At 17.4% G+C, this 23229-nt stretch overlaps 3 protein-coding genes across 3 annotated transcripts, besides 26 other annotated features; 1 reads left to right on the top strand and 2 right to left on the bottom strand. All coding sequences in view use genetic code 6, as the record gives it.

Moving 5' to 3' along the window:
* The first annotated feature begins 464 nt into the window (after positions 1-464).
* Positions 465-513: a microsatellite.
* A 1804-nt stretch (positions 514-2317) lies between these two features.
* Positions 2318-2382: a microsatellite.
* Positions 2318-2384: a microsatellite.
* Positions 2318-2395: a microsatellite.
* Positions 2335-2395: a microsatellite.
* Positions 2338-2395: a microsatellite.
* Positions 2396-2506: 111 nt separating this feature from the next.
* Positions 2507-2572: a microsatellite.
* Positions 2540-2613: a microsatellite.
* Positions 2547-2613: a microsatellite.
* Positions 2550-2613: a microsatellite.
* Positions 2558-2613: a microsatellite.
* Positions 2614-2722: 109 nt separating this feature from the next.
* On the bottom strand, positions 2723-5685 carry IMG5_119870 (hypothetical protein; the record flags this gene model as incomplete). The annotated part of the gene is made up of 5 exons (XM_004034410.1): positions 2723-2926; positions 2973-4303; positions 4353-4784; positions 4834-5161; positions 5215-5685. The coding sequence occupies 5 exons, from the start codon at positions 5683-5685 to the stop codon at positions 2723-2725; spliced, it is 2766 nt and encodes a 921-aa protein (XP_004034458.1).
* Positions 3531-3613: a microsatellite.
* Positions 3543-3601: a microsatellite.
* Positions 3549-3613: a microsatellite.
* Positions 4848-4911: a microsatellite.
* Positions 5686-5765: 80 nt separating the features above from the next.
* Positions 5766-6083, bottom strand: IMG5_119880 (hypothetical protein; the record flags this gene model as incomplete). The annotated part of the gene is made up of 1 exon (XM_004034411.1): positions 5766-6083. The coding sequence occupies one exon, from the start codon at positions 6081-6083 to the stop codon at positions 5766-5768; it is 318 nt and encodes a 105-aa protein (XP_004034459.1).
* A 1469-nt stretch (positions 6084-7552) lies between these two features.
* Positions 7553-7632: a microsatellite.
* Positions 7591-7650: a microsatellite.
* A 56-nt stretch (positions 7651-7706) lies between these two features.
* Positions 7707-7781: a microsatellite.
* A 184-nt stretch (positions 7782-7965) lies between these two features.
* Positions 7966-8006: a microsatellite.
* A 1844-nt stretch (positions 8007-9850) lies between these two features.
* Positions 9851-9907: a microsatellite.
* A 3503-nt stretch (positions 9908-13410) lies between these two features.
* Positions 13411-13639: a microsatellite.
* Positions 13412-13637: a microsatellite.
* Positions 13412-13639: a microsatellite.
* Positions 13640-15041: 1402 nt separating this feature from the next.
* Positions 15042-15189: a microsatellite.
* A 961-nt stretch (positions 15190-16150) lies between these two features.
* On the top strand, positions 16151-16772 carry IMG5_119890 (hypothetical protein). Its single transcript, XM_004034412.1, has one exon. It carries the CDS (start codon positions 16260-16262, stop codon positions 16596-16598), a length of 339 nt encoding a protein of 112 aa, XP_004034460.1. The 5' UTR covers positions 16151-16259; the 3' UTR covers positions 16599-16772.
* Positions 16773-19111: 2339 nt separating this feature from the next.
* Positions 19112-19147: a microsatellite.
* A 3161-nt stretch (positions 19148-22308) lies between these two features.
* Positions 22309-22354: a microsatellite.
* Positions 22355-23229: the final 875 nt, after the last annotated feature.

Here is a 23229-nt window from a genome sequence, read left to right on the forward strand (position 1 = left end):
CCTTTCAAATTAATTTGATTAATTTGTAGCTATTAAAATAGGCTCTACATATTAAGAAAATATTAAAATAGGATTTTGTGGAGATATTTCAAGAGTTTTTGTAAACAATTTATTACTTTCGTTTTTTAGTTCATCTGAATTCATTTGATGTAAAAATATGTATGATATCTATTAAAATTAATTGATAAAATTAAACAAAATTGTCTAGCTAATAATATTATATAATTACTATAAAAAAAAATATTTAATTTAAATAAATAATTAATGTATTTAAAGATTAAAAAAGAATATTAAATTATTATGTTTTGTTAATCAAAATAAATCATAATAATATTATTGTATTGAAATTTAATTTTTATAAATTTAAAATATAATTTGTTTTAATAAAAAAAATTAAGTTAAAAATAATTTTGATTTTATTTGAAAATAAATAATAAATTATAAATATTTGATATATTTTTTAAAATAAATATATATATATTTAATATTTAATAAATATATAAATTTATATTTTCTATTAATAGAAATATATATATTAATTAAACTAAATATATCTTTATTAGATTTATTTATTGTTATTTTTTTTATATTAAATTATATGTATTTTTATATATATTTAAATTATTTTTTTGTTCAATCTAATGATACACATTTCTGAATTTTTAAATTTATTTATTAAAAAAAGATATTTGTCTTAATTCGTAAAAATGCGGAAATTCATTGAGTAAGATTTATAGTTACAAATTTTTTTATATTAAAAACATATAGTTAAATTATTATATAATTCATATTAAAAGTTAGTAAAATAATTATTAAATGTAGGTAATTTTAATTCAAAATCAAAAATGAATATTCAAACATTTAAAAATAAACACAAACTTTTACTTTTTAACATTATTTTTTATATTTTTCTGAAAATTATTTTAGAATGTAATTAAAAAAAAAATGTTAGAAAAATGAATAATTGCTTTTTTTTATTCATTTTTTTTTTTAAATATGTTAAAAATTAAAATATAATTATATATTTTTTTTATAAAAAATTCTATAAATTAAAAAAAAATCATAATCCATTTTTCTTTTTTGTTTATTATATTTATGTTTTTTAAAATAATTAATGTATCATATAATTAGCATAAGGCTTTTATATTATAAAAATAAAATAAAAATAGATTGTCTTTCAAAAATCCATTGCTCTTTACTTTAATCGTTTTTGATTAATAGTGATGTGGGTGTAATCAAATACATGTTATGTTCCAGAGTTACTGTTTTAAGCTTTTTTATAACGATTTCATTCTCTTATTGAATTTAATGAATATAATTTTTCTTTTATAGTGCATGTTATACATAATCGGTATAACAAGTTGAAGTTTTATATAAATGTATTTATTATATAAGTGAATCAATTTAGTTCCCATAAATATAAATAGTTACATTGATTTTTATTAATTACTACTTCAAATTTAGTTATCAAATAATCATAAAGAATTTATTAAGCATTAGAGGCTGAAATATATAACTAGTATTATTCTAAGGTTTTGCTTTAATTTTTTACTTCACAAAATTTTTGATTTTTAAGTATTTCAATAGTATTAAAACTATCTAAATCAAATTTAGAATAAATAGTTTCTAAAAATATATTTCTATTTCTTTTTAATTAAGTATTTTATTTTAAATATTAAAAAAATAATATGAACAAGAATTTTGCTGATTTCTTTTAAAATTCTAAAAAATATACGGTTCAATTTTACAAATTTTATAGATCTTTTAGTGAAATAAACAGAAAAAACATAATTTATTTTCTTATTATGTTCTATATTATAATTTATATCTATGCAAGTTTTTCTTAAGACATAAAATATTAATCAGAAATAAAATTTAAAATACTTTATTTAAGTTAGATTTTCAATTTTACTAAACTAATTTTTTGTAAACTAAAATCATACTAAAAACAAATATTTATTACTATTAATACTTTATACTAAAGTAAATAATAAGTAATAAATTTCAGATAAAAAATAATTAATTCTTTAAAAAATTCTGATTTTAAATAGTTTAAAAAGTTTAAATAAATAAAACAAATTTAAAAATAAAATTAAAATTTATATTGAATTTATATAAAATTTTAAAATTTTAATTTATAAGTATATATTAAAATTTAATTTAATTATAATTTACGTTTTTATTATATATATATTTGTATAATTCATATATTAAGTTAAAAGTTAAATTAAAAAGATTTATAAACAAAAATATATTCTAAATATTAAAAAATATAATGAAAAATATTAAATATTAATATTAATATTTTAATAAATGAAAATATGATATAATTATTAAATATATATATATATAAATATATATATATATATTATAATATATATATAAATATATATATTATGTTAATATAAAAATTTATACTTTAACGTTTTAATTTAAGATAACTAAATTATAATAATATAAAAACACTTTTTATTTAATTTTTATAAAAAGGCGAATATTATATAATTTTTAATAATACAAATTATAAAAATTTATATTTTATAAATTAAATATAAAAATATATATTTAAATATAAATATATATATATATATATATATATATATATATAAATATTAGTTTATACATAAGTTATTTAAATTTTTTTTTTCAAATTATTTAAATATATTTTAATCTATAAATAATTTAAATATAATTTATACATAAATAATACATTATTTTTTAATCAAAATAATTTTTAAATAACTTCTATAATAGTTTTATTATATTCATTAACGTTAGTTGATTTAGGTATAATTTTATTCATTAAATCTTTTGATTTTTACATTTTTTCTAAACTCTTTTCATCAATAATCCATTTTTGATAATCTTTGGGTGGGATATATCTTTAGTCAATTTTATTTATATCATATATTTATTAAAAATGAGTCTATACAATAAATATTTAAAATAATAAAAGTAATAATAAAATTTACTAGATTTTCTAACTCATCAATTCTTATTAAAACTGAAGTAAAAGTTAAATAAGTTATTTTTTTTTAGTTTAATTTTTCATTAAAAATATCACTAGGTTTCCTAAATTTCATTTCTTCTATAATTGAGGCCACAGAGTCTCCTTTATAAAGAGGAACTTGAAAAATTCCAGCCTAAATATTATTTTATTATCCTTCATATATAGGTATACAAGTCCATCCAACATTATCGAAAGTGGGATTATTTTATTTACTTAAATTTATACTTTTTACTTCTACCAAAAAAAATGATTTAGGTTCTAGGTTTTCTCTAAAAGTAAAGTGATTTGGTTTAAAATGTGGAGAATTTATACTTGAACTCCAATCAAAATCAGAAATGTATTTAGTGAAGTTATCAATTTTTTTATTTTAGTGAAAAGAGCCTCCAGGAAAAAGACTCACAAAGACAATATGTGGATATTTACTTTCTTGAACATTAAAAATGGCATCAATTTATACAACAACGCCTTTTATTTATTTTAATTAATTTTTTTTTATTTATGTTTTACTTTTTTTTAATTTTTCTTCTATTTCTTCTTTTTCTTTTTCTTTTTCTATTTCTTCTTTATCTTTTTCTATTTCTATTTCTTTTTTTTCTATTTCTTATCTAGACTTTTATCTTTAAGTTTAATTCCAAGAAACCGAACCTGGAGGTGTTTATTCCATAATCGGATCCTCAGTTTCTCTGACTAAAGTAAGCTAATTTTATTGATTTTCTCTTAATTTTTAATTTTTATCTGCTACATCTTTAGCTTCGTCTAATCTATGATATATTAATTCAACTAAATTCGGTTTTAAATTTTCTATTAAATCAACTGCATCTCTTACTTCTTATCCTAAAAGTTAATAAAGTGCAATTATAAGTTCTATAGAAAGCAATCTAACTTCATTTGAAGGATGAAATAGACATGGAGCTAATAAAAATTAAAAAACATCCAACCAATTCCATTGCCTTTCATCATAACCAGATTCTTATATTATATTAAGTACAATTTCTAATCTAGCCATCATGAGCCTATAAGGCTATTTATAAGGAGGAATATACAAAGACTAAAAGTTAGGATTTTCAATACAAATTTCTAAGCAAGCACTAATTAGTTATCCAATTTCAGCGACAGGATGTTTATAAATAGATAATAGAGTATGGAGAGAAATATCTCTAGAACGAAAATTCAATTCTGCTACTTTATTAATTAGCATTGGTGTAAATTCTTTCAATGCTTAATTTATAATTTTCGGAGATACATCACTTCCACAAACTGGAGGTGCTAGTGCAGTAGATAATATTTTTAAACCTTATTTTTTCAATTAATATATCCTTTGTTAATATATAAATTTTATTACCTATAAAATATATTTATAATATTTTATCTTCAGATGCCGTTTTCGCCATTTCCATACAAGCTAAAAATAAAAGTTTGGAATTACCATTTAAATATTTTTCAGGCAATGGCATTTCTATAAAATTTAAAACTGCTTATGCAGAAGCTTCTCTATGTCGCCAATTTTCTGAATATAATGCAGTCCAACATTAAGTACCAAATATTTGCAAATAGCCTAAATGAAATAACCTTCGAAGAATTTCTGAAGATATTTCTGGTAACTTTTCTTTTGTTTATACAAGCAAAGGCTTTAAATAAAGTTCTAAATCTATGTCTCCTTAATTAAACGCTATTGGATTGTTAAAATTTACTTCGATTTTTTATTCTTCTTTTTTTTTAATCTTTGGTTATTTTTTTTTTATTATTTAAGTTTCTTTATCTTTTTCCCACCAAGCTGGATCCTTATTTTTTATATTTTTTAAATTTTAAATAAAATAATACACTCAGTAGTTTTTCTTCAGGTTATTACTATTATATCAAATCAGGTTATTACTATTATATTAATTCAGGTTACTACTATTCTTATACTTGTTCAGGTTAATTTTGCATTTACTACATTCTCATTAATTCATTTAATAATCTAATTCTTTCAGCTTCTTCCATTTCTCTTAATTTTCTTCTTTCATAAGCTTATCTTTATTCGTCATCTTCTAAAACTTAAAGCCTCTTTTTTTAATTATTTATATAACTATTATATTTATTAAATATAATAATTAAAAAAACCTTTAAATAATCAGCTGAACTCGGTCTATCTAAAACAATCATATTCTCCTGTGTTTTTTTTAAAAAAAATATTAATATAAAATAAAACAGTTAGAATCTACATATCTAGATGTTTCGTACAAAGCATCATAACTATCTCTTGATTCTTATAATTTTTTAAGTTTTTTTTTTAATTCAATTACTCTTAAATAATCTTCTTTAGCAATAAAAAATTTAATTTCCCTTTAAATGTTCCAAATATTCTTTCCAATATCAAAAACAATTTTAATATCTTTTCCTAATACTTTTAATCCTTCGAAATCTTCCTCAATAATGGCTTAATCTTTAATTTTTACCATATCTCTTAAGGTAACTCTTGTTTCTTAATCAATAGGGGCATGATCATATACTCTTGCATCTTAATCAAACCAACCTATCATATCAATAGGAATTCCCAAACCAATTAATAATTTATCAACATTATCTTTATTTGAATCCTCATAAATTTCATTATTATTTATTTTACTCAGATAGTTTGTGTATCTTCCATATATTTTTAATGTCTTTAAACATACTTATCCAAATGGATTCATTGCATTTCTTGAACTCGGCTTATTTATTTTAACTTTTAAATAATTTCCTATCCCTGTTAATTTTATTTATACTGGTGCATTCATTATGTTTTCTCCTTTACTTAAAAAAAATAACTTTTTTAAAAAATAATTTAATTACCCTGCAAATTTATATTCACAATCTGAAAAACTACCGCTCCAACCATCTCCTATATAAAACTCTATATGCGGAACACTTTTTTCTTATGAAGATTACAATAAAACATGATAAACATCAGATCTGTAATGAAAGCGAACAATTATCTCAATCGGATATTGTCCTGTTCGTGAACTTTCCCATGTCTTTTAGGTTTTGTTCTCTTATATTGATAATGTATCAGCTTTATTACCATTTTCTTCACTTGTATATGCCACTACATGAAATGGTATCCAAGATGGATCATTTGCTATTTTTTGTGTAATCATAATTTTGTTTTGTTAGAGGAATTATATTTATATATTTTATTTTATTTTTAAAAAATCTGCATACAAATAATAATTTATATTTGAAATAATTATAAATATTTTCATTGCTTATCAAAAAAAATATAAATTATATAATCTTTAATATTAAAATAAATTTGTTTATAAACATCAATATTTATAAAAATAAATAATGTCTATGATGATGATGATTTTTACTTTTAAAATTTTATTAAAAAATAATTATTATTAATATAATAAAAAATATTTAAATTGTAAATTTTAAATTTATAAAAATAATTAATGATAAAAAATTAAAATTAATCATTTAAAATGTGTTTAATTATATAATTTTGAAAAATACAAGAACAAAAAAAAAGTTAATTTTTTAATATTATAAACAATTATATCTAATATTATTAAAAAAAAAATTAAACTAAGCAAAAAATTAATAAAAAAAAAAAGAAAAATATTAGAATGACATCTATTCAAATAGACATACAAATAGATTCTATATATGACTTATAAATAGTGAAATTATTAACAACAACAAAATATTCTCATATATATATTGCATAAGATTATCGTAAGAATAAATTAATAATAAAAAAGTACAAAGAGATAGTCACAAATACTGAAAACGAAGTAGAAATATTAAGCGAATTAGGATAAAATCAAAACTTAGTATAAACTTATTATTTTGACGGCTTACATTTAGTTCTTTAATATTACTAAAATGGAGATTTATTTGAATATATTTCTAAATAGCCTTTTGAAGAACCCTTATCAAGATATTATTTTATATAGATGTTACATATTCTATCTTTTTTATAATAACACTAATGCGCACATCGTGATTTAAAGCCCGAAAACATGCTTTTAGATGATAACTTCAATATTAAATTGTGTGACTTTTAATTTGCATGTAAAGTTAACAAATTTAGATAGCAAAATTTGGGTACCCTTATGTATATGGCTCCTGAAATAATAGAAAATAAAGCCTATAATCCTTTTTAAATTGACATATTTGCTTTAGGAGTTGTCCTATTCTCTATGGTAAGTGGATTTCCACCATTTTATTAAGCAGCTAGTATAAAAGATCCTTATTATAGTTTTTTTATTCACGAAAAAATAGAGTAATATTGGAATAATATTACCAAAAAATATAAAGCTGTTTATAGTGATGAATTTATTGATTTAATTAATTTGTTGCTTGCTTATAATCCCAATAAAAGATTAGCATTAAAAGAAATATTTAATCATAAATGGGTACTAAATATATGCAAATAACCTAATTTAAACAATGAAGATGTCATAAAAAAAATGAAATAAATAATTAATTAACAAAGCTGATTATGTCAAATTTATAAATTTGTTTTTATTATATAAATATATTAAATTGCAAAATTGCATATTTTAATTTATATAATTATTTTTTAAAACGTAATTACTATTTTTAATTTTTTAATAATATTTTTAAATATTTGATTATATTAATAAATATTTTTTAAATTTCATTTTATTTTTACTTATTCTTATTTAAAAAAAATAATTGATTAATTTTTTTAAAAATTTACAAATTATTAATATATTTAAATTATAATTTTTATTAATAATTTAAATTTTTATCTTATTAATATTTAAATTTTTTATCTGATATTAAATTTTATAAATAAATAATGTAAAATTAGAATGAAATTACTTTAATTTTCATATGTTAGTTTCACTTTACTATAAAGATAAAACACCATTTCCTAAATTAATAAATTATTCTAATTCTGAATAAACATAATTAACATTATAGAATTGATCAGGAATAAAATCTTAAGTTAATTTCCTAATAAAATAAAATAAAATAAAATAAAATAAAATAAAATAAATATATATATATAATTATTATATTTCTTTTAAAGATATTTACTCGATATAAAATCTCTTAGATTCTTCATCTAAAAGTCTATATGATATCCAAATTACTAAATTTTATTAAAATAATTTATTTTCTTAAAATTTAATTTAATTAAATACTTTTTTCTTTTTTATTTTTTATTTCATTTGTATTTCCTTTCATATCTATATCTGAAAGCATTGTGTCTATTGAAGAAATAATTTCTTTAAATTCTTATTTGTAGATATTTGCATATTTTAATCTATTTTAAATTTCTTAAAATTTTTTGCTTTTATGTTAAATTAATTCTTAAATATTTTTCACATAATCCTAAATTAAAATTTTGATTTATTAATAAATATACTTTGAAATAATAAATTACATTCGGTAGATAATTTTATGAAAAACTAATTTGTTTTTCGTAAGTAAATAATTTATTTTCCAAAGCAATTTAAGCAAATCTTTCTAATGTTAAAGCTTTTTCACCTATTTTATTATATTTTTTTATAAAATTTAAAATATTATTACCTTATTTAGAATAAGCATTTGCCTATTAAAAAATAATTAATTAACTTTATTTATATTAAATTTATCACTTTCTAAATATCTAAAAAGTGTAACAAATTCGTTTAATTCTATATATTTATTTTTGTCTAAATCTGCGGCTTAAAATATATTATCTACGTCTAATTCTACTGATCTTTTTAGTTTTTTATATAAAGGCAATATATCATAATAAATTTGGTCAATTTCAATTAAATCTTAAAAAATAAGTAAATATTTATTTTATTTTTATGATAAAACCTTAAGAATAATGATTTAAATTATATTTCTATTCAATTTTATATAAGAACTAATTAACCTCTTTTTCGTTAGAAAAGTATTATTATAAAAATTCAACAATTTTTTACTTTTATTAAAAATAATAATAATTTCAAAACAATTAAAAATTACATATTTGCAATAAAATTTTTCGTTCATAGTTGTAGTGTATAAAAGTCCTTTTGTTTATCTATCATCAACAAATTTAAGAATTCCAAAATAAAAATCACATTCTTCGATATTAATACTATTGCTTTCTTCGAAAAGTTAACTAAATTTAGCAAAAAGAAGAATTCTTTTATTATTTAAATAAAAATAAGTAGATTCTAAAAGTTAGATTAATTTATTTTCAGCTACTCTTTTTAGTCCATATTTTTATAAGAGATATTCATAAGCAGCAACATAAATAGATTAATTGTTACTTTGATAATTTTTTATATATTCGCTTTCTATTGTACAAATAAACTTTATCAAACTTTACTTTGAAACATATTATTTTACATAATTTTTTTCTTTTTTTTCTACTATTCCTTATATTATTTTCTATAAAAAAATTTCTTAATTTGTATTATAGTTTTTATCCTGTTTCTTTCTTTAGTCTCCAAATATAAAATTAGATACAACTGTATTTTATTTTGAGCGAATTTCTTAATTGTTTGTAATATCTATATTTTAATTATAATTTATTTATTATAGTGGTTATTCAATTTTATATGTTTATTTTAATTATTAATTTTAATTTGACTTTGTTTTTTATGTGTTTTGTTCAGATTAAAAACATAAACTGTTTTATCTTTCAAATTATTTTTCATCTATTTCTATTTTGTTTTTTCTTTGGTTTTATGGCGTTAAAGTATTCCTACTATTTTTTTTTTTAAATACTTTTATAAAAAAGTTAATATTTAATTATTTTTTTACTTGCTCCTTTCAGCTAATTACTATTACTAAGAATTTTATAAATTTACTTTCAAACTTTAATTGTCTAAAATTATTTAGTCCTATTTTTACTTTAACTCTTAATTTTCATTTATTAATTTTTAATTTTCATTTGTTATTTCTTAAATTTGATTTTATATTTTATCATTTTTTTCTAATAAATGGATATTTAATCTTTATTATTCTTAAACATTATTTAAATATTATTGCATCTTTATAATCAAATTAAATAAAAAAAAATTATAAAAAAAATATACTTAATTAGAACTATTGCATATTTATTATTTATATTAAAGTTTTATTTTTTATATTTCATCTTATTAGTCTTATTTTTATTTTTAAATTTCTTCAGTTAACTAAGATATAGATTTTTATTATTAGTCAATTTAATTTTTAAAAATTTAGATCCTCTTTACATAATGTTTTCTAGCTGAAAGGAAATAGTTAATAAATTTTTAAAGGTTTTTATCATTCTCATTATCATTTATCTAATCTAAAAGTTAAGAAAAAACTAGTTCATCATTATCATTATGTTCAATATCAGCGAATTCTTTTACTTCTTAGAAAAATTCAGATATAAATTACATTTCTTCATTTTTTTGGTAATTTAAAACATCAAAGATTATTCTTGTATTTGCTTTTCTTATAAATATTACTAAGATATTAGGTCTATTTAATTATTTTTTAATGATTGGATGGATTTTTCGTTTTTTAATGAATTTTTTTCCCCAAATTTTGCTATGTTATTTATTGAAGAAATTGAATTGTTATTTATATTATCTTCTGATATTTATATATAATTTTCTTCTTGTTTTTCGTCTTCATAATCTTAATCACATGGCATTTTCTATTGGTCTTTTAAATAAATGTTTAGTCTTTTTTCTAGTTCTTCAATTTTTCTTTCATATATTTTTATTGTTTATGCCTTTTCTTCTATTATATTTTCCTTTTCTTTTATTTCTTTTTTTAGTTCTTTATATTATTCTTACTCTTAAAGAATATATTCTTGACTTTAAATTAAAACGTCTTTAAATTCTTCAAATATTTCGTTTTCTTCTTCTTAGTTTTATTATTCATCATGAATATTGCATTTTATTCTTTTTTTTGTGCTTTTTGATTATTCTATAATTCTTAATTTTTATTTTGTTTTATTCTATTTTAATTTTTATCATTATCAAATTCCTCATCATATATAAAATCAAAAATAAAGGAACATTAAACACTTTTATTAAAAAACTCAATAATATTTTGTTAGGAAGAAGAAATAGAATCATTAATATTTTTTTTTCTAAATTTTCGTCTTAATATTCATTATGTTCAATTTTAAAATTATTGTTAAGTAGATTAGCTGAATTAAAAATCGCATTAATTAAATTTCCATTATTTTTTTAAGCTTCTATTATTAAACTACTTCCCATTTTTATAATTTACACTTATTTTTCGTCACTCGTATCTTCGTTAATTATATTTATTTCTTATAAGTATTAAACGATTCGTGTATTTTCAGTTTTTATTGTTCTTAATTATTAATTTAAGTTGTCAATTATGTTATTTTTTTCAACTATTTCTTACGATTGTTGTTTAATTTTTACTTTTAATTTATTTTTATAATCTGTTATATTTTACAATTAATTTTCTATATCTTCTAATTCTTTATTTTTCTTTTTTATTTCTCCTTCTTTTTCATTCAAATCTTTCTTGTACATTTTATGCATTCTATTTATATCTTCTATAAATTATTTCTCATAATTATTTACATAATTTTACTTTCTTATAATATCTAATTTTTAATTATGCTTTTAAAATGTTTTTTAATATTATTTATATTACTCTTGTAAATAAGTTTATGTATGAGTTCCAAACCTTTTTAAATAAATCTCCTCTTTCAACACATTATAAAGAGACCTATCTTACTAATTCTTATAAACAAGCAGAGTAAACTGCTTATAATTCTTCAATTAATTAAAACTATCAATTTATTTATCTTATATAAGCTTAGTAATTATTTAGATTAACCAATATTCTAATTATTCAACATCTTTTCTTGAAGTTGTATTTTTAAGTTTATTGTTTATAGTATTTTTTGTTACAGAGTTTAAAGAAAATTCATTTATTATAGAACTTACTTACTATTTATTTAAATCATAAATGTTTAATTATGAACCATCTAGTCTCTTAACATTAGATTCTTAAGACATAATGCTATTAATATTTTCATTATAATTAACTATTTTATCTTAAAGCACTTTAAAAAAATAATAATAATAGAACATGGCAATTTTTTTAAATACTTTTAACCCAAAAATTTTATTTATTTATTCTTGCTTTAAATAAATCATCTACTTATGAATTATTAAGCAATGAAGTTTCATATATTTGCTTTTATGTTATTTTTGGATCCCACTAATTTACAGCATGATTTTCTATATGTGAGGTGTCGTTAAAGTTATTCATATTTAAACAAAAGCTATTTATTATTCCAGATATGTTATTATTTCTTTATATAATTATTACGTTTATTTTTTGAAAAAAATAATTTTGTTTACTTTATTTTTTATATGCTTGATAATTTGAAATTCCCAATACTACTTTTACTTTCTAATTATTTATATAATATTTATTTTTATATTCTTAAAAAAATTAAAGTTATTTACCAGTTGATGTTAATTGTATTTTAGGTAAATATGTCATATCAAAGTTTATTTATGATTAATTCTATTTTTAATTTTTTTTTAAATTCTCTAGAGTGTTAAAAAAATCTTAACTTTTATTACTTTAAGACAGTTACTTTTGACTTTTATTTTATTTTTAATGCTTTTCTTATTAACCAATTTCATTTTTTTTAACAAAATTACAATTTTCATTCCTTTTTTATGAATTCTAATTTATTTAATCCAAATCATTATTTTATAATTCTTGCTGATTTTTCTTTTCTTATAAAGTATTTATATTTATTAAACTTCTCAAATTTTATTCAGAAAACATTCCGTTTGAATAATTTTTTTATCTAATCTTATTAAATAATTAAAACTATTATTTATTATAGTTCGTTTTATTTAATTTATTTTACAAAGAACTGTAATTTATATTCCTAGAATCATTCGTTTTTTGTTTAAATATACTGTAAAAGCTTCCTTTATCTTACTAATTTTACTATAAATTTACATATTTTTCATTTTCTTGAGTTGTAGTCATATAAAAAATTATTATTATTTATTTATATATTTTAATAGTTAAAATTTTTTTTAAATTATCAAATAGATAATAATAACTAAAATAAATTTATTTTAAAACATATATTAGCTTAAATGTTTCATAAATAATCTTAAAATTAAATTATAAATATAATTAAATTAAATAGTTATATATATAAAAATAATTTATAAAATAATGAATTGATAGATAGAATTTTATTTTAAATTTACATATTTTATAAATTATATATATTTGTATTCATTATTTTATTTTGTTTTTCCTCCAATCTTAATTATCTTCGCTTCCTTTTGAAAAGTTATTAAACTAATCTTATTTTTTATTTCTGAAATTATTTGATTGCTTAAATTCATTTCTTTATTCGAAATTTTTTTATTTATCAAATCTTTGATTTCTTCTACCTCTAAAAGAGTTATTTCTTTCTTCTTATTATTGTCTAAAACCTCCTGTTTTTTTTTATTGAAAACTTCCCGATTATTATTATTTGAAACCTCCTGTTTATTATTATCTGAAACCACCTGCTTATTACTATCTAAAACCACCTGTATATTATTATTAGAAAGTTCCTGATTATTATTATCTAGGATCTCCTATTTATTATTATCTAAAGCCTCTTGGTTATTACTATCTAATACCTCCTTTTTATTTTTATTGGAAATCTTAACTTTTATAATTTCTTTAACTTCCAAAATTATCATTTTTTTTTTAACCAAATTAATTTCTATCTTAAAATGGCTTTTTATCTTTAAATTGTTTATTAAATCTTTAAAATTTATTTTAATCATTTTTAAACTCTTTGCTTTTGCTTCTTCTTACTATATTATTGCTTTTTTATTCAAATCTTTAGTTTAATCTTTGAAATCCATTTAATTACCTTTTAAGGAATTAAAAATTTTTGCTTTTGTATTTTTGATTATTAGTGTTTTTAAACAAATTAATTTTCATAGATTCTATACTAATTAAATAAAATTAATCGGAAATTTATTATTATTCTTAATTATCGTTTTATACAAATGCAAATAAAGTTGATTTTTTTTTTATTTTTATGTCAATTATTTTTATTATATTGTTTTCTTCTTATAAAAAACCATTTTCTCGGTCATTTAATTTTAATACATAAGGTTTTGTAAAATCCAATTATTTTTCTTCTTATTTTTTTTAATTTTTTTCATACTATTCATCTTAAATTTTTTAAAATTCTTATTCGCATTCAAAAACTACTTATTCAAATTCATTTCTTTCTTTTTTAATATTTTTTTTTAATTATTGTTTTGTAAATTTTTACTTATTTCTTTTTCTTAAATATCTGCTTATAATTTTTATATTTAGTTTCTAATTCCAATATAAAAATAAGTTAATTTTTTATCTTAATCAATTTACATAGAAAAACAATTAATAAATCCTTCAAATTAATGGAATAACAATTTATTTTGTTCTTAACCAATTTATATTAGTTTTCCTTATAATAATTTTCTTTAATTAATTATAGCAAATATTTAATATTCTTAATTTATAATAAATTAATCTATTTGGCTATCTGAATCACCAATAATAACTTTCTAATTTAAAGAAAAATTTAATCCAATAATATACATATATCCAGTCATCTATATAATAAATTTTAAATTAGTGATTTTAATTTTTAAAAATATTAATTTACTCCTCCTAAAATCAAAATTCTTTTAAGTTAATTATCCTATTTAATAGTTAATTGCATTAAACTTTTTACAAGCTTATTTTCTAAAATATTTTGAGTAATATATATAGATTTTTCTTCATTTATTTCAGCTTTATAATCAAAATCATTATTAATATCATCATTTTTATTTTCGATTTTTTTAATTTTCCACAATTTACAAAAACCATCAGCAGAAGTAGTAATTAAAATTAATTAGTCAATTTCTTATGCAAATCCGCATTCATCGAAAATTTCCTAAAATTAATAATTATAATTATTTTCTTTTTTCTATTCATCACGAATTTCTTCTTCTTCTTCATCATCCTCATCAAAATCTTCATCATCATCATCAGAGTTTGAAAACGAATATTATTCATTTTCATCTTCATCTTCATCTTCATCTTCATCTTCACCTTCACCTTCACCTTCACCTTCACCTTCACCTTCACCTTCACCTTCACCTTCACGTTCACCTCCACGTTCACGTTCACGTTCGCTTTCACGTTCACGTTCACCTTCATCTTCATTTTCATTTTGGTTATTATTTAACTCATCTAATTTACTTAATTTTTTTTTTTTTAATAAAAAATTACTTTTATTATTTAATGTTTCAGGTAAATTCTAATTATCTACTTACTAATCTTAGTTTAATGAATTAGTTTTTTTATCTTCTTCATCATAATTAGCATCTTCTTATTAATTTTGGTATTTTTGATCATATTAATCATATAAATTATTTAAAGTTTAGATTGCATTTTCTATTTATTTAAACTTCTCTTCTAATTCATCAACATTGTCTTACTCTCCTTCCAACTAATCGACAATTTCATCTTTTTATTATTCCAAATCACAAATACAATTCCAAATATAAGCCAAAGGATTATTATTTTCCGAATTTAAATCTCCAACAATTTCATTTTATAATTTTTCAAAAAATTCATTTTATAAACAAAATGCTGCACTATATATATTTTTTAAATGTGCAATATCAATAAGAAATACTTTCTTCGAAAATTATCCCTTAAATTTATATTCTTTTAAATCAAATCCACAAATAGAATAAATACCCAAACTATTTCTAAAAGACAGAGCAACCCATCTATTAGAAAAGAAGAAAGCTTTTTCAGCGAATATATTATTTTAAGGATATTAAAAATGACTTTTAAGCTCAAGTATAAGTTTTTTTTATTAAATGTAAATTGAAAAGGGATTTTCTTCAATTTACATTTTATTTTTATGCATTTTTTTTTAATTTCTTTTATTCTTATTAGTTTAACTTTTATGAATAAATTTTCCAATAAAAAAACCATTTTAAAAAAATACTATTATTTGTGTATTTTTATACTTAAATGTATCTATTATTTTCTATAAATTTACCTATTATCCTAATTCACTTAAAGAAAATATGATTTATTATTTTATATTTTATTAGTTTTCATTTTCTTTTTTTTCGTTTTCTTCTTTATTTTCTTATTTTTCGTCATCTTTTTCATGTAAATATCTGCAATTTTCCTCATATTGACACTATCCTGTTCTTGAATATTCATTGCATATCTTCTTTTTTTCATTATTTTCTTAATTTTCATCTTTTTTTTCATGTAAAAATCTGCAATTTTCTCCAAATCTGCAATTCCCATTCTAAAACTAATTGCATATATTCGTCTTTATTCTCTTTCTTGCACCTTCTTCAATACTATTTTCTTATTCATTATCATTCTTTTATGTGTCCTCATCTCTTTCTAAATTATTTTTCTCACTTTTTTCATCTTCATCATTATATCTTTTTTTAGATTAATAGTTTCTTTAATCAACTTCTTCTTCTTAATTTTCATGTAAAAATCTACATCTATCTCCATATTTACAAAAACCTTATTTCTTAAAATCAATACATGCTTTTTAGCCCCTTTTAGATATAGTTCTTTATTAGTTGCTTGAAACATCAGATTAATTTTAATCTGAAACTTAATCAGAGTTATTATTATAATTTTCTTCATGTAAAAACCTGCATTTATCACCATACGAACAATTACCATATTAAAAATCATTGCAAACTTTTTGTTTTTATTTAAAAGGATTCCTTTGTATTTAATTAGGATTTTAATGCGAAAAATTACATTCATCGCCTTTTTTACAATTTCCTTTTAAATAATAATCACATAATTTTTAATTTTAATCAGACATTTTTTTTTTTTTGAAAAATATTAATATTTATAAATCTTAAAATTGATTTACTTTTTTATTTAGAATTTAATCAATTGGATTTATTTATATTTATGTCTTTTAATTATTATTTTTATAAATTGATACAAATCTAATTATTTAATATTTTTTTAATAAACAATTATTATTTATATTAAAAAATTTGTTAAAATATTTCAGATTTATTTAATATAAAAATTTTTAACAAAATTAATATATGCTATATATGATACATTTTAAATTTTGTATTTATTACTTAAATTGTATATTAAATAAATAAATAAATTCTAAATATTGAATATAACTTATATTTAACATTTTTAATTATATAATTATAATAATATAATAATTAGAATTTTAAATTTTAATAAATTTTTTTAAAAATTATAGGATATCACAAAACATTTATGAGAATTATATAAGCAATTTAAATAATTATTAATTTATATTATGATTCATTAAATTATAAATCATTAAAAAAAACATATAAGTTTTTTATAAAAACTTATTTTTATTTATCCAACAAATTAAAAATTTTATTTTTCATGTTCTAATAATAGTATATAATTTATTAGATTGAAATATCCATTTGCTAACTATAAATATTTGTTAATTTTTCTTAATTAAACAAACATAATTGATCTGAAAAAATACAAAATTACATATAATTCATATTATTTTAATTAGATTTAATGTCAAATTCTTTCAAAATTTCTTCCGATTATGAGTTTTAAATTTAATAAATTTTAATTAAGAGTTATAAAGTATCCAAACTAACACAACCATTAAAAATTATTTTAATATATTCAAATTATTAATCATAAAGATAAATACTTTATTAAAAAATATCTAAAAGATTTAAAAAAGTTTGACAAAAAGGTATTTTTTCATTAATATTATCGACTGGCATTTCCTGAATATTTTCATCACCAAAAAATTATTTTTTGAATTCGTTTCTAAACTTTTTATGAATAATAATACTATCTAAACTATAAAAAAGTTTATATTTATTAGTCTAAGCCCTTTCTAATTTAAAACTATTAACATTTTCACATAATAAATTAAAGGATTGATTAAAAAATTCCAATTTTTAATTTTAAAAATCATCTTATGCATATAAATTATAAAATATAGCAAATTATGGGAACTCTTTTATTTATGCAATTAACTATTTCAATAATTACTAAAGCTTTTGTTCCGCAACTTTTTTTAAACCAAACTAATTCAAAAAATAAAGATAAACTTGCTCATAAATTTAAGTTTGGACTTTTTCGTTATTTTTGTTTGTTGTCTTTATATTATCATTAAGTAAAATATTTATCATTCTATTTATTATTGGATTGTACTTTTAAGGATTTGCTTTTATTTTTAATTAAAAATCTTAAATATTTGAAAAAGAGTTTTTTATTATTTTTGCACTTTCGCATATTTATTATAAATACTAAGTATTATTGTCTAAAATTCCACTAATTTTTTTATTTTGATTTAGCTTAGAGGCTGGAGATTATAAAATAAACATATTTTTGGAATCTTAAATATCTATTAAATTACTGTTTAAAATAGGAGGGTTTTATAATTTTTATTATTATTAGAGTGTATTGTTTTAAATTTGTACTTTTAATTATGGAGTATTTATACTTTAATTTTTTTTTTGTTAAAAGCTATTCTATTTATTTTCTAAATCTAAAAATTTACTTTTCTTAGAAATTTCATTTAAATTTTATTAAAGCTTATTTTTGATTTTTGGTCTATAACTTTTTTTCATTTAAATGCTTAAGCTTTAATTTTCTTCTCCTCCTTAAAATAATTCTTACTCTTGTTATTATTTGATTAGATTTTTTTTTATTTCTTTATTATATTTGTACTTATTTTTTTCTTCAAAATTTACAAAGTTTTAATTTGAATTTAATGGATTATAAAGAGTATTTGCATTTAAAAACTAAGACTTTTTTTTTGAAATCATATTTTTATTATTTTCAAGCTCAGGTGAGTCTTTTTTAGATTTATTTTATAAAAATTATTCCTTTTTATTCAATCGTAATAACTTCTGCTTAATTTTCATTATTTTTTATTTAGTTTAGTTGATATTTAAATTATCATTATAAGGTAACACATTTTTTAATTTATTCTATATATTTTCTAATTATTCTTATTATTATATACTAAATAAATTTTTATTTGATTCATTTAAAAAATTTTCAAATTAATTTATTAATTTTGCATTTGTTATTTATTCTTTTTATTAGACTAAATTTTCATTAATTAAGAAATTATCATTAACTTAAAATTATGATAAGTTATCTTAATTTTAATTTTCGTTTAGTTAATGATTTTCTTATTATTAATCTTCTATATTACTTTCTGTAAATATCTGAAAATCAATATCTTAAAATAGTTCACATTATATTTCTTAATTTTAAAGGCTTAATAAATCATCTACCTAAATTTATTGATCTACTTATTGGTTTGTTATTTATTTTTTACCATAATAATTTAATAATTATACTTAAAAATCTTTTATTTCTAAATCATCAGTATATATTTATTTATCTTTTATTTTTATTTTGTCTGTTTAAATTTCTTTCTCTTAATAAAAAACATAATTAGTTTATGTATCTATTTATTAACATTAAATTAAACCATAAGTATCTGTTTAAACATTTTTTGAAAACTCTTACAAAATTAATTATTTATTCTCATCATATTCGTCGTTTTCTTCTATTTCTGTTACTTTTGCTTCGTTTATTGCTAATGTTATATTTCTATCTATTATATATTCTCTTATTATCTAAAGGATAAAATAATAAATTACTATAAATAAATATATATAAAATATTTTTACATTGTCAATATCTAGTTTTTTCATGATTTATTCTGTAGAGAATAATTCGTTCCTTATACTATGTCCTTATCTTAAAAGCTGATTTCTGGTTATTTTATCTTATTTTATTTATTCAAACATTTATTGTTTTTTATTCATAGCTACTTACCAAGTAATTTTTTAAGATTCCATTTAATAACCAATATTTTCTTAAAAAATTTTATTAAATTAATCTTATAGTGTATTTATTTATTCATTTATAATTTTATAATTCTTTTCAACTTTATTCCCTTTTCTTATTAAAATTCTTTTTTTTTATTTTCATAAATAAATAAAAATATATTTTATTTACAAATTTTCAAACACTTATTTTTAGAATTTTATTTATAATTAATTCAAAAATTAATCCTAAGAATCTATTTTTTTATGCTATTCATTTAATTGATTCTAATATTTTTCTGTTAACACTTTTATTTCTTAAAGATGTTATTTTTCTAACTAAATGTTTTATTTTTTTAAATGAAAAAATATTTTTTCACTTAATTTTATTTAATTATCCCATATTTATTAAAGTAAATTTGATCTTTCTTTACATTCTAATGAAACTTACCTAATAATTTCACTTAAACATGCTTAAAATAAATTTTAATATTAATTAAAAATACTAATCGTACTTAAATTTTCTTAATTAACTAAATCATTTAGTTTTTCTTAAAACCACTTTTTTAAATTTAGCATCTCCTGTCTTTTTCCTATTTTAACATTTTATTTGCTTATCAATTATTTAGAAGGAGATTAACTATTTATTATGAAAAAAAAATTTTTAACTTTTTCATTATTTATATTAATATTATTTAATGAGTTTTTCCTTCGTAAATTTTTTAATTATTCTTTGTAAATAAAGATTAATATTTTATTTAATTTTATAATATTTCTTCTTTTAAATTTTCTTTAGAATTGTTTTCTTTAAAAATTTATGTTTTATTAAAATTTTTATGCATTATTTAATTGCATTAGTTTAAAAAATTAGGGTTTAACCCACTAAATGAATTAATATCTTTGTATTTTTATGGAACTTAAAAGGTAGTTATTGAATTATTTTTATTTTTATTAAACTCTTTAATATGTGTTATAAATTGTATTTCGTTTATTTTATCATAAAAACTTATAGATTTTTTCTAATTTCTTTATTTTTCTAAATATTTGTTTTCTTCCTTTGTTGAAAGAAGACTTTAAAAATTATGTATTTTTTATTTTTTCTCTTCATTTTTTGAAGTTTATATTAAACTTACAAATATATTTTTTTTTGAATTTGTTTCTTTATAATTTATGTATTACTTAAAAAAGATTAAATAATAATATATAATATATTTCATATTTTTTAAAATTATAATTTAATTAATATAGTTACATTTTTATTATTTAAATTTTATTATTTTTTTTATTCGAAATTCTCTTCTTAAGAATTATCTAAAATCAAATTTATTTTTTCTTCGATTTCTTATTTATTAAATAAATTTGGTATGTTTTTTTTTTATTAAAATTTCATTTTTTTTAACAAATATATTTGAAATTAAATTCAAAAATTAAAACAAATAATTTAATTAATTTTTTTTACTTTTTGTTTTTATATTATTGCAGAATTAAAATTATTAAAAATGTAATAAATAAAGAATAATTAATATTTAATAAAAACTAATAAAATTAAAATTAAATCTTTAGATAATATATCTAATTATAATATTAAAATAGATTAAATTTATCAAATGGGCATTCAGCTATGGATATTGCAAACATATACATTGCTTTTTAATATTTAAATTGATATTTTTTGATTTATATATCAGTAGGAATATATTTTCTTATTGCAGGAAAAACATAATATTTATTACTTCCATAATTCAGATTGTAAATTTTGTTATTTTGATAATTAATCTTAGTTTATATGTAAACTATTCCTTCTATATAAATCATACGATATCAAAGTAGAAAATAAAATTATAACATCTAATAAAAAAAAAGCAGTGTTTGGTATTTTTGATTTCTAGAAAAAAAATTAATTATATAATACTTAATAAAAAATAACTTTAATAATTTTTATTCATAAAATAAATTTTAAGGATATAGATATATTAGTAATTTAAAAAAAGTTTGGAATATTTTAGGATATATTGCAATTTATTTTTTCTTGTCTCTTTTTTATATTAGCATTTTTAAATATTGCTTAGCATTTTTACCCAACAAGTATTGTTTATAATTGTGTTAACTTTAGATTATTAATTATTAAAGAAGCATAATAATATATATAATAGGCTTTTATTTTGAAAAATAAAGTTTATAATTAATATTATATTCTTCTTTACAAGTTTTATGAAATAAAGATGGGAATATATTTTATTTTTTTATTAAATTTTTGTTTTTATATTATGTCATTTTATTTATTGCATAAAAGGATTTTGTTAATATTTTTTTATTGAAAATTAATACTGCCTTAAATTTCATTTATCTTAATTTTTAATTTCTTTTTGTATATGAAATGCATTAATTTTATTTAATTAATTTCTTTTTTCGATTGTTTTCATTAATTATTAATATAAATATATTACAAATAATAAAAAATTACATAAAAATATTGATATTTATTTTTAAAAAATATATATTTCATCTTTAATATTTATTAAGTATTTATTATTATAATTTCTAAAATAAAACAATTTCATATGATGCTAATTTTCAAAGTATATTTTGGTCCGTCTTTATTATAAGTTTCTGGTTTTAATAGTTTATAAATTCTTTAAGTTAATCGTTAATTGCGACCTTTTTCTATTTGGTAAACCTCTAAAAGCAATTCGCTATATTATTTTGGGCATTAACATATCATATAGAATCTTTAACATTAGGTTATTTAATATTTTAATTTGTTCTGTTTATACACATTATACAATAGTATATATAGAGGTAAGTTTAAAAAAATAGCTCTACTCTCTTTTAAGCATATATGTTATTTTTTGTTTTCTATTCTAAAATCTTTTTGATATTTAAGTAAAAATTTTATGTTTAAATTTCTATTTCTGGAAAAACTACTTCGAAACAGTATATAACTCTTACATTATTTTATAATTAAATTCTAATAATATTAAAAAATTTCATATTAAAAAGGTTTTTTCAGCTAGAATTAATATTTCTTATTATAAACAAAATATAGTTTCTCCTTTTTATTACAAACTATTTTTTGTTATATTGTAAAATAGTTCTTTTTTGTCAACTTATATTGTAAAAAATTATTAGAAAAAAAGATTTTTATATAAATTTTATTTATAAAAAAATAATTTTCAAATTCAAAATATTTTTTCCATAAATATTTAGTTGGTTTTATGTAAATTTATAAAATGTATAAAAATTTTATATAATACATTATTTAAAAATTTAAAGATATAATTAGATATAATTATTATAAAAAATTTGTTAGTTTTGATAGTACTATATAATGTTTCATATTCGATGAATAATTGAAAAATCTAAACAAAATTATTTTGACCCATTATG

This window comes from Ichthyophthirius multifiliis (assembly GCF_000220395.1).
Source record: "Ichthyophthirius multifiliis unplaced genomic scaffold scaff_1120509250961, whole genome shotgun sequence".
NCBI classification, from domain to species: domain Eukaryota; phylum Ciliophora; class Oligohymenophorea; order Hymenostomatida; genus Ichthyophthirius; species Ichthyophthirius multifiliis.